Source organism: Erigeron canadensis, chromosome 6 (assembly GCF_010389155.1).
Source record: "Erigeron canadensis isolate Cc75 chromosome 6, C_canadensis_v1, whole genome shotgun sequence".
Taxonomy (NCBI): domain Eukaryota; kingdom Viridiplantae; phylum Streptophyta; class Magnoliopsida; order Asterales; family Asteraceae; genus Erigeron; species Erigeron canadensis.
In genome coordinates this window covers 33,659,993-33,672,176 of record NC_057766.1, presented here as the reverse complement: position 1 = coordinate 33,672,176, position 12,184 = coordinate 33,659,993, and the positions used below count along the sequence as shown (strand labels likewise).

At 34.7% G+C, this 12,184-nt stretch overlaps 2 protein-coding genes across 3 annotated transcripts; both read left to right on the top strand.

The window, feature by feature from the left end:
* The first annotated feature begins 4,504 nt into the window (after positions 1–4,504).
* Positions 4,505–7,104, top strand: LOC122603095 (formate dehydrogenase, mitochondrial). Its single transcript, XM_043775709.1, has 6 exons — positions 4,505–4,696; positions 5,496–5,667; positions 5,767–6,307; positions 6,408–6,532; positions 6,624–6,736; positions 6,824–7,104. The coding sequence occupies exons 1-6, from the start codon at positions 4,598–4,600 to the stop codon at positions 6,935–6,937; spliced, it is 1,164 nt and encodes a 387-aa protein (XP_043631644.1). The 5' UTR covers positions 4,505–4,597; the 3' UTR covers positions 6,938–7,104.
* Positions 7,105–7,764: 660 nt separating this feature from the next.
* On the top strand, positions 7,765–10,567 carry LOC122605522. Of its 2 annotated transcripts, XM_043778480.1 has the most exons (7): positions 7,765–7,854; positions 8,075–8,143; positions 8,899–9,148; positions 9,265–9,371; positions 9,470–9,602; positions 9,697–9,891; positions 10,013–10,567. In XM_043778480.1, exons 3-7 carry the CDS (start codon positions 8,903–8,905, stop codon positions 10,301–10,303), a joined length of 972 nt encoding a protein of 323 aa, XP_043634415.1. In that variant the 5' UTR covers positions 7,765–7,854; positions 8,075–8,143; positions 8,899–8,902; the 3' UTR covers positions 10,304–10,567. The 2 variants fall into 2 exon arrangements, with proteins under 2 accessions (XP_043634415.1, XP_043634413.1); XM_043778478.1 differs by lacking the exon at positions 7,765–7,854 and having other exon boundaries at positions 8,013–8,143.
* Positions 10,568–12,184: the final 1,617 nt, after the last annotated feature.

Below are 12,184 nucleotides of genomic sequence, written 5' to 3'. Positions count from 1 at the left end.
TGTTTTCAAAATAATTATTTATTGGTTACTCATACAACTTGGAGTATGTTGTTGCTGGTATGAAGATGAAACTGAGATCTTAGGCTCTTAGCTATTGTCTTTTCAAGCTCAAGTTCTGATCACTGGATTATTTTGTAGTACATGGACATGATGGATGTGGCAAAAGACATTTTGAAAATGAGTGACTAATTTGTACATATTATTTTTAGTATTTAACTCGCACATTTTCATCCGAACAAACATTTACAAAAGCAAATATATTTTACTCAAATGTAACTATTTCATCTTATCCGATTTATTAAATTCAAATTTATTTAATAGGCCCGCGTTCTACGCGGGATCTAAATCTAGTTAGCATATATATAAGTTACAAACATCTTATTCGGGTTATTTGGGTTGACCCAAATTATAAAATTTTCACCGGTAACCCAAACCGATTAAGCTTTGGGTTATTCGGGTTAACTCAAATGACGACCCGTAAACCGAATAACCCAACCCATTTCACCCAAACCCATTCGGGTTGGGTAGGGTTATTTGTGTTTGGTTATTTTCAACACCCCTACAAGTATGAGTTACATTTTCGATGTACAATTAAATGAAACTTTTAATTTTTCAAACTATCATGTATTATTATAAACTAGAACGGTATTTGTGTGATGCGGCAGTGTAATGACGGCGGTGATGGTGGTGGGATGCGACAGTATCGACGGTGGTGGCGGTGACAGGCGGTGGTGACGCGCGGCGGGAGTGGAGGCGGAGATTGGTGGTGGTGACGGCAGCGGTAGGTAATATAGGTTATTGATGTAATTTGGTTTGGATAAACACCACCCTGGTCTGGCGGAGATTGGTGGTGCTGGCGGCAGCGGTAAGTAATATAGGTTATTGATGTAATTTGGTTTCGATAAAATGTTGAAATTTTAAATTTTAAATTTCAACATTTACTAACTAATTTTAAATTTGGTATCTTTTAAAATTGAATTGAACTATAAAGTTGGTATCTTTTATTCACTTACTATTAATCAATCCGGTTTAATCCAGACACCTTAATTAAAATTTTAAAACAAAATGTAACATTAACTATTTCATTATAAAAAAAATAAAGAAATAACATTGCAGTTTAATAAATGATTAGAATCTTTATTAAGCATTTAAGAGCTTATTTAGTCTTAAAAGAATTTATCTAAAATTACATAACATCGTAATAATTAAATTAAGAAAAAAAGATGAGGTTACCATATAATAAATTTTTAAAATATTTGTGAAAAACAATTCTATTTCATTTATTATAGAGATTTAAGTATTTATACCTAATACGCGTATATTTTTCATACTGAAAGTCGTATGAAACTATGTACAACATACATTTCTAAATTAAAATAACTATATTATCTTTTTTTTACATCGATTAGTTTTACATTAATAACCATTGCTACTGTCACCGCCGTCACTACTGTTACTATATTGATGCATCACACGTACATATGACTACTTAATTTAAATATATATATATATATATATAAAACATTTAACTTAGATATTCATAACTCTGACTTTTCTTTTATTGATCTATATGAATATAACTATTTTATCACAAAACATGATTTTGTGAATTAAGTTTTTTATAATATTTTTAATCTCTCACTCATATCATCCTTAATAATTATCATAAAAAACATAAAAAAGCACTAAAACACTCAAAATTATTAGAAAACAGTTATATAATTAGTTACTGAACTCGCGCGTTGCCGCAGAGTACATTTTTTACACAATAAAGTTTTGGAAATTTTATAAAGATTCAAACCCAAACTCCAAAAATGACAGTTAAAAATGTAGCAATAACAATAAAAATATTGTAATTGAATAATAAGTTGTATAAAAAACATAAATAATAACTATATTAATATTTTGAATGTAACATGAACGTAAGACGTAACTATAATGAACGTTATTATATATTAAAAATGTTATATATATATATATAAAGACAGAATAAAATAATCAAAAACAAAATCTTTAGAAGTAAAAACGTAACTGTGTGCAAGTTGTTTGATGAATACATGATAACCCAAAAGTTTAGTGTCAAGAAAAATGAAGCGAAACTTTGATGTGGTGTAAAAGTTAAAAGATATAAACTTTTCTTTAAAAAAATAAACATGTAGCAATAACAATAAAAAAAATGTAAAAGAAAACATAAACATAAACAATAACAATATTAATGTTTTAAATGTAACATGAATGTAAGGCGTGACGATGATAAAAGTTATTATATATTGAACACGTTATATGTATAAAAAGACGGATAAAAATAATCAAAGACCAAATGTTTAAAAGTAAAACTGTAACTGTGTGAAAGTTGTTCGATGAAAAAACGAGAACCTAAAAGTTTAGTGTCACGAAAATGAAAACAAAAACTTTGATGTGGGTGTTAAAAAAATAAAGTTTTTTGGGCGTTAAACCGAAATTTGGTTAAAATTAATATGTGTTATAAGGACTTGTACATTTCATGCCGTTGTACATTGCTTTTTAGTATATATATAATATGTTTCTCCCGTTACATAATACTATCATCCTATTAACTTTTATGATAGGTGCGAATCAAATATCACAGTGCAAGGTTTAAAGTATGTTGTCATAACCGGGTGTACGTTAGAAAACCTTTCACCCAATACCTAATAGAAGGGAAACCCCCCTAATAGTCCGACCTAGGCATGTGTACGGGTCAAACCCGGTCCAGACCTGCCGGTCCAAACCCATGACCCGGCAAAACAACAAAATCGAAACCGTGACGCGGCCCGTTACACCTTCAGGCAGACCGGGTCGGGTCAAATGGGTTCGACTCGATAGTTAACTTTTGATTAAGGACATTTGTTATTCACTCCGAGGGCTCATGTAAATTAAAAGCAACACTAAAATAGAATTTAGCCCAAGGATCTGTATGTTGACTAACTACATTATTGAGTCAGCCCATATATATAAGATGCCAATTTGAACTTTGTAGCTTGAGTATATCTAACTTTATCTAAAAACAGATAACAATAAATCAACGTAAAGAATATGAATTTCGCTTTGGATAACTTGTGAATACAAATGCTTATTTTGTTTCAAACACAAAATCAAAAACTATGTGACAAAACTAACACAAATAAAATTGAAGACTATATGCTTCAGATATATGGGGCAGTCGACGTTGAAAGCTTCCTAATAGTGTGTGTGTGTGAAATGTGAATATAAGACTGTCCGACAACTAAGCTTAGGTGTGAAACCCCTCACATACTAATATTTTATTATTTCTTGTTTAATGAATATATGCGTAGGCCCCCATGATTTTTATGAATTATAAAAACAATATGTGAGTGTTCCACACCTAAGCTTAGATACCCGACAGCCTTATATTCCCATCCATATATATATATTGAACATAAAATTAAAAAATATTTTTTAAAAATTGCATGCGATTATGTTACCATGAGTTAAAGAGTTTGTGGTTACTCGCGGCCCAGAAAGACCATATGACCCTTGCTACGAGTAGCATTGTTAGTTCGCGAGTTATTAATCGATTTTCAACTTACTCGTTAAATGTTTCAACTTTAAAGTCAAAAGTTTTAATAGCGACCTACGGCTTACTAAGCTAGACCCAACCACATGGCATGACAATTGCATGGATCAAACAAGTTGATCGAAGAGAAAATGATAAATCTGATTTAAAAGGAGTATAGTTATCTTTTTAGTACCCTTATGTTTTTCAGTCAGTTGTTGGTACGGATTCGAAACCTTTAAAAGGCATATTGGGAAGTCCTTGCCAATGAGGTGGGGCATGAGGGTTATCTCTAGCATTTAGCTGGTTTCATCCAGAATGGTAGTGGGACTTCCACCGTCAGTCATGCCTTGATTGAGTGTGCTGGTGACATGGTTGATCTCTACCGAACGATGAAGAGGCATACCGTTGAGTCCAATCACCACGGCTATTCAAAAAACTTCGATCACGTTTGATAAATAAACAAATTAAGGAAAACAATAAATGGATAGCCAACGAAAGTTATTTAAACTGCCAAAAGCGTTAACGTTATTCTAGGTTCAAGTATTGGCAAGTGCAAACTTGACCTTTATTAATTCCAGTGGTTGAGTGAAGCTTGAGTGCATTTTTTTGGATACCGACTAATCCAATGTTGAAAAGGTACCTTTGTATGGTAACCAATGCATTCACATTATGAATGATGTGCACTCGTTAACAAAAGAAAAATTACCCTTATTATTTAATCGATGTCTTGAAAATTTATTAAGCTATACTTTTCATAAAAACAAAATACTCCGTAAATCATTATCCATTTAAAAAAAACCTGTCGATAATGCACTGACCTCGGCGAAATCGACATCGTAATATAATACGAGTAATAAATTTCAAACATGAAATTAAAAATGGACACTTAAAGTTAGCCCGCTTAATTACAACACGTGGGTGGCATGCACTCCCTATTTAAGGTGGGGGATACTCACTAGTCACTAGTAGATACGTCTTCTAGTTTGTAACTTTTTTCATCATCTCATCCCAAAATTGATTACACCGATTTTGTTTTTTTGTTTTTTTTTATATGATAATATGGCGATGTCTATGATGATCAAGCGTGCCGCCGCCGCCGCAACTCGTGCCATTTCTTCTAGTAATTCTACCCGTTTGATTGTCACCAGAGACCTTCATGTAAGCTATTGAATTCCAGTAGTAATTATTTTCATTTGTAAATTTTTACTGCTATATTAATCCATTATTGATGATGATCGATGGTTAAATTTAACAGAATTTACTTATAATTTAAAACTGCTGTATTGTTGATTGATTTTAATCTGCCGATTGATCTGCTGTACTGTTTAGGGTTTTGTTTCATATCATAAAAAATTTGACTTCTTAACTGTGTGTTTGGTGATGCTGATTTTAATTTTTTACCCCCTTTCACAACCTTTCTTTGAATACGTATGTGGAAATGTATTGAATTTTAGTCCAAAGTCGATTGTATTTATCCAATCTAGAACGGGCTTGTATGAATGACACGTGTCAGCTTATATAGATGACAAAATTAGACTTTATAACTAGTAGTTTTTAAATAGATACATACATATGATCATCAAAATCAAATTTCGTGCCTAAGAAATTCTACTATGGTGAAAAGCATTTACTTCTGTCTTTTAGTACTGTATGATAGGACGCCATTTCGATTAAACACCCGATTAGAGTTTAACGTGTCTTGTTTACTTTTTAAGATGATTGGGATCCGACTATGCGTTCATCTTCTAGATTTAAGTTTTACTCATTATTACTGTAAGTTTGTAACTAACATTAGTCCCAGTGATACCAATATTATGTAATCATGAGCTATAATTTTAATTTGCAACATCCCATCATCCAAGTTTGCAAAAAATATTACTTCAGTTATTGAAAGGCATTTGAATCTTCTTTTGCGGTTCACTTATTGGTTGGTTTTGTTTATTGTGGATGGGGGCAGGCTTCTCCTGGGCCAAAGAAGATTGTTGGTGTTTTCTACAAGGCACATGAATATGCTGAAATGAACCCCAATTTTGTCGGTTGTGTAGAAAATGCGTTGGGCATTCGAAAATGGTTAGAATCACAAGGCCATGAGTACATTGTCACTGATGACAAAGAGGGACCAGATTGCGGTAAGTCCCTGAACTTACTAGTTGACTGCAGAATAAATTACTTCCGATTTTATTAAAATTCAGTATGGGTTCAATTTTTGTTGTCATGTTTTAATGCAGAGCTAGAAAGGCATATTCCTGATGCACATGTAATTATAACAACCCCTTTTCATCCTGGCTATATTACCGCTGAAAGAATTAAAAAAGCAAAGAACCTGCAACTGTTGCTTACAGCTGGGATTGGATCTGATCATGTTGATCTCAATGCGGCTGCTGCTGCTGGATTAACCGTTGCAGAAGTTACTGGAAGCAATGTTGTTTCAGTTGCAGAAGATGAACTTATGCGAATCCTCATTCTTGTTCGTAATTTCTTGCCTGGATACCATCAGGTTATTAACGGGGACTGGAATGTTGCGGGCATTGCTTACAGAGCTTATGATCTTGAAGGGAAAACTGTAGGAACAGTTGGTTGTGGACGAATCGGTAGACTTTTACTTCAGAGATTGAAGCCTTTTGGCTGCAATCTTCTTTATCATGATCGTATCAAGATGGATTCAGAATTGGAGAATCAAATTGGTGCCCACTATGAGGAGGATCTTGATAAGATGCTTCCCAAATGTGACATCATTGTCATCAATACACCTTTAACAGATAAAACCAGGTTTGTATTTTCAGCCCAAGTTGAGCTTAATATGAATAATCTATACACTATCACATCTATCATTACCAAAACATCCAACACAATATTGTATATCTTTCAGAGGAATGTTTGACAAAGAAAAGATTGGTAAAATGAAAAAGGGGGTTCTCATTGTTAACAATGCTCGAGGAGCTATAATGGATACACAAGCTGTTGTTGATGGCTGCTCCAGTGGACACATTGGAGGCAAGTTATAACACTAATTCAAGGTTCATTAGTTTAGTTAATATGTAATTTCATCGAAGTAATCTGTTGGTTGTTTTCGGGTATGTTTTAGGCTATAGTGGAGATGTTTGGTATCCTCAACCAGCACCAAAGGATCATCCATGGAGGTATATGCCAAATCAAGCCATGACCCCTCACATTTCTGGCACCACCATCGATGCGCAGGTTAGTACCTTTTATTATTGTATGATGCTGGGTAAGCATTATTACTACATGTGTTGGATTCATATGTTATGAATGGAATCTGTGCAGTTGCGATATGCAGCTGGAGTGAAGGAAATGCTGGAGAATTATTTCAAGGGAGAAGACTTCCAACCTCAGCATTACATTGTGAAGGAAGGTGAACTAGCAAGCCAGTACCGGTAATCTGTGGTAGCTTTGCCAACAGCTGGACTTTCAGTCTTTTTTACTGCTGTGTGAGTGTTCATGAATAAGTTGTGTCGAGCTATGGTAAAAGAAGCTGCAGTTTTATCACCTTGTAATATTAAGGTGTATTAGTTATGATGAACTGAATGGCAATGAATTTTTCAATATATCTCTGGTCGATCTTTTGGTTGGTGTTTGTTATTGCTATTATTTATGCTTGCGGAATCTGATACGTGTTGAGAATGTAAGCTGCAAGAGAAACAAGTAGAAAATTAGACTCCTGAAAAAGTTCAGTCATCAAAGGGACTTGGTTGAGATCCATTTCAAAAAAAGAAAGAAAAAAACACTAATTTCAGTTTTTGCAAATTTTCCTTTTGTTTTGTGGTCTTCTCCAAGTGGTTATGTGTTTAGTAAGTTTGATATCTTGGCAGGGGATTTGGGTTTCAACTATCTGGGCGGCCGTATAATCTCGAACTAATTGGATTAATGGTTTAAGACCTCAAGTTCAAGGTTAATACTTTGCTTGCTTCATTGACCAGTGATTCATCCCTTTTTTGTGGTTCATTTACAATGTATGTGAAGGGAAAAAAAGCAAATACATGAGGTTCAGGAATATACCGTCTTTAAAATTGCATTATACCCCAAATTTAATTCCAAACCGCATCTGGCGGGACCCTGAAAATTAAATTCCATTCCCGGTTGATAAAAACTGAAAGAACATAATAAAATAAAAATAGTGATATATTTACCCAGCCAAACCAGCGTTTACTGGTCGTCGACGACTTGTGATTTGTGAAAGTTTCCACTACCTGCCGGCGTAGGTCGGCTAATTAACAGCACCTTCCTTTTCACCACTTCCCATTTCCCAACACAAAATATTACTTTCTTTTTCACTAATACTGTACCCCGTACTCCAGGTAGGCTGATGTATACTATATTATATTATTATTTTTACTATCTGTATTCATTTCATTCATTGAGGGATGGGGGCATGTTATGTGTGTCTGTTTTTATATACATACAATAATTATTATAATAATGGTTTCCTTCCAAAATATATACATCACTCAACACTTATTTATTCTTTCTATCTTTCTTTCACCTTCTGTTGTGACTACAAGTGTCTACTGATTTCAGTTACTGTATTAATTTTCATTTTTTGGATCTGCATTCAAGGTTGTTCAACATTCTTCTGGTGCCATTTTGGTAATCTCAACTTCATACTTTACTATTTTATTTTGTTTAATTACTTATATATGCTTTTGTTTAGAAATTACTGCTACTACTTTGGTTATAATCCTGCAATTAGTTTCTGATCCAATCACATATTTTCTCATCTTTATTATATTTACTGATTTTTGTGATCTAAAATAATGTTTACTCTGTACGAACGAGTTGTCGAATACACTGCTAGTAATTTTAGTGTAAATGAGGGATTTAAGTTGCACTTAGAAATGAGTTAGAACATGTCGCATGAACCCCGACCTAAATTGGTTTAGGGGCCATGCCACCTGCAGGGTCCTAGGGCTAATGCTATCAATGATCGCTGACTCACGTTATCAGTGATTCATTTATGCTGATCTGCAACCATGTTGATCAATGATCACGCTCATCAGGGACTCGTGTTGACCTGTGCCTTTTGCCTGTAACCCTTAGTGACTTATGGGAACTGTTATTGGGCAGGTTCAATTGAACATAACTTTCAGAGGCTTTTAGCTGTTCGTTATATATGAGTACACAAACACGAACTTATAGACTCTCTTGAGACCCTGCAAGCTCTCGATTTTGTGTCAATGCAACAACATAGACTCTTAAGGGTTCGAATTATTACTTATGAAAAGTAATTATACTATTCATAGGAGATGTCCAGTCATTGCAGTTTTACTCTTCTTCATCCAAATTCACTAACATGCTTTAGTTGTTTTTCTAGCTAGTGTTAACTGTTGTTGAGTTTATTTCAGCTATATGATGATGCCGGGAAAGGTTATCTTGCTGCCTAAATCTGAGAGCTCAAGTAAAGAAGTGTTCTGTAAACCCTATTTCGAGCATCTCAATGAAAATGTTGGAAAAAAGGCCACGGATTCATTTCTTCAATTGCCTTCGGGTGGAAATGAGGTAGTGTATTGTAACATGGAGGTGGCGGTTGCTGAAGTAGAATACATTGAATCTGAAAAATTGAATGGTTTGGAAGATATCGACAAGAGTCTAAAGGTTTGATTATTGTTACAAAAAGATTGATTGAAAATTTCAAATACATGATTGTGCATTTATGTTTAGCTTTCGAGTATACGTTTAATATAAATCTGAAGTATTTGTTCTCTCTTTAGATGCTTGTACCTGGTTTAGAGTCCAAAGATTGGGTTCTGCTGTGTGAAACACTTAATAATGTAAGGCGTTTCTCGATATACCACAAGGAAGCATTGCAAGATATACTGTAAGTATTAACAGCTTGTAGCTAACCTTTTGTTTCACCAATGTCATAAGCTCATGCATTGTTACAAGATTCATTACTTTAAACATTTTAATGAACAGAGACAAGGTGATTCCTCTCATAGTGAAATCCTTAAAAAATCCAAGAAGCGCTGTTTGTAAAACCAGCATTATGACTTCTGCAGACATTTTCAAAGCATTTGGTGACCAAGTTATTGATTTACTGGACCCTCTGGTAATTTAATTTTGCATTCTTTCTGGACTGGCAACATTGTTCTTTGTTTAGGTATTTTGAGTCTGAATCTTGATTCTGTTGGTTTTGGCTTCAGCTTGTACAACTTCTTCTCAAGTCCTCACAAGACAAACGGTTTGTATGCGATGCTGCTGAGAAGGCGCTAATGGCTTTGACAACTTGGGTTTCAGCCCTTTTATTGTTACCTAAATTACTACCCCATCTTAAAAACCGCAACCCTCGGATCAGGGCAAAAGCGTCAATGTGCTTTTCTCGCAGTGTGCCACGACTGGTGAGATTTTGCCTTATGTTTTCATCTGGTTACAAAAGAAGAAACTAAAAGCACTTTGCGTTGTGCTACCTTGATGTGTTCTCAGTAATAACATCATCTTATCTTGTGTAAACTTGAAAAGGGTACGGAGGAAATGAAAACATATGGGATGGACAAACTGATCCAAATAGCTGCATCCCAGCTTAGTGACCAGCTACCTGAATCCCGAGAAGCTGCTCGTGCACTCCTGTTGGAGCTGCAGACCGCATATAATAAATCTCCTGTTGGGGCTCCACAACCAGATGTGCCGTCTGAGGAACCACAGATGTACTCTTGGGAACAGTTCTGTGAGTCAAATCTGTCAAAGCTAAGTGCTCAAGCCGTCCTTCGAGTCACTAGTGTTGCCCATGAGGGTCTTGTTGCAGGTTCGTGAGGTGACATGTAAGATGATTTGCGTCACCAGGAAGGTATGTTGAGATGTATATTTTCAAAATTTTCACATATTTATGAGCATTCAAGGTTCATTATAGCTAAATCATAGCATTTACAGTTTTGTTTGATATTGGTTACTAGTGTCTTTTGATTTCTTAGGTGCATTGTTGGTATTATCAGTTTGTCATCTATCACTAGTGTACATTGTTCAGTAATATTTGTACTTATTCAATATAGCATGGAAAGAAACTGAATATATATACTAGAGATCTGTCTGAATAAATATTCTAGCTGATAACACATTATTAAGTTTAGGAAAAACTCTTCTTTGAAAGCTTTCAGCTCTCTTATGGAGGTAGAATCACTCTTATCAAGTCGTTTCTTGATAGTCTTGGTATCTACTACTTCCCAACCTTGAAAGCTCCTAAGAAGGTCATTGATTTTCTTGACGACCGAAAAATAGCTTGGGTCCCATGGAAAAAGATTTGTTCCCCTAAAGGGTCTTGGTATTGGGTTCTCTTAATCAGCAACAAAGCTTTCAAGGGAGTCGGGGGTCTTTCGCTCAGTAGTGCAGACGTGCAGTTATATCCTTTAAGTTGTCTGATATTTTTTTCCAAGTGTTATATATAGATCCCGTGACTCCCCCCTCGATTATTTTTCTCATTGTTATTTTTGGGTCCTACGACTTTCGGTCAGCCTTTCTGTTACCTCAAGCTTCGCCACTGCTCTTAATCCTTTTAACCTTGCTTTGCTCTTTAAATGGCGATTGAGATTTATCTACAAATCTAACTCAGTACCTTGGGATTGAGATTTATCAACAAATCTAACTCAGTAAGTTGGTGCTTTATAATTAAGTCTATTCACAGACCGCTAGGTGGACTTGATCACATTGATTCTATCTCTTCTCTTGCTTGAAGTAGGACTGCCAAACTCGACTCTAATCTCATCAATTACAACATTAATTAGTTTGATAGTTTTTTTTCTTGGAAACTTGGATTTGGAAACCCTATCCTTTTTTGGCTGCATGGCTGCGTTGGTTCTGGAATCACTCTCAAACACAGATTTGGCTCACTCTTTTCTGTGGAAAGTGGAAACTTATATCTATTATTCTATTGATGTGTTGCAGACTTGCAGTGCAGATAGGCTACTGCCTTCTGTGAATCCCAATGGATCAGCCCTGTTTTTTTGGGCCTGGAAAAGAGAATTGGGCCGTAGGAAATTATTTTTGATGACGTTGTCCTAACTTGATTAAGGTGTGATACACTTTGTTTTCGGTCAATTACTATAACTTCATTATATCTCACATTTTCCGTGAAAGCGATATCAATCAATATATAATTCAACACTAAACTACACGCCATTCTTACAAAAAACGTAACACATACTAAAAATATATACTATAAAGTAGCTATGGATATTCAGAATCTTTTGTTACTGCAACTATTTCTTTTGTTGTTCGGATTCCTCTAAATACAACCCTACAGGATCATGGTTAAGACGCAATAAAGTAACGTACATAAATATAAATGTTTTTTTTTTAGAACAGATAAATATAAATGTTTTATTAGAACTAATTTTCAATCGATATGTATCCGGCTTTACTATGCTTTAACCATAAACTACATATATATCCATTATTTAACAAACTCTTTAATAATTCATTCTTATTATATAGAAAATGAACCGGAATTAGCCTAGGCAAGCTAGGCCCAACCCTAAGGCCCGTTTTTTATAGGGGACAAAAAAAAAGTGAATTTCAAAATTGGATTTTTATGCTTTATAAGTTTATAGTAAACAAAGAAGAGCGCAGGGAAGCACTCAAGCAAGTGACGATGAGGCCCAAACAATTGGGATTTTGTTTCTTTTAAACAAATTTTATTTT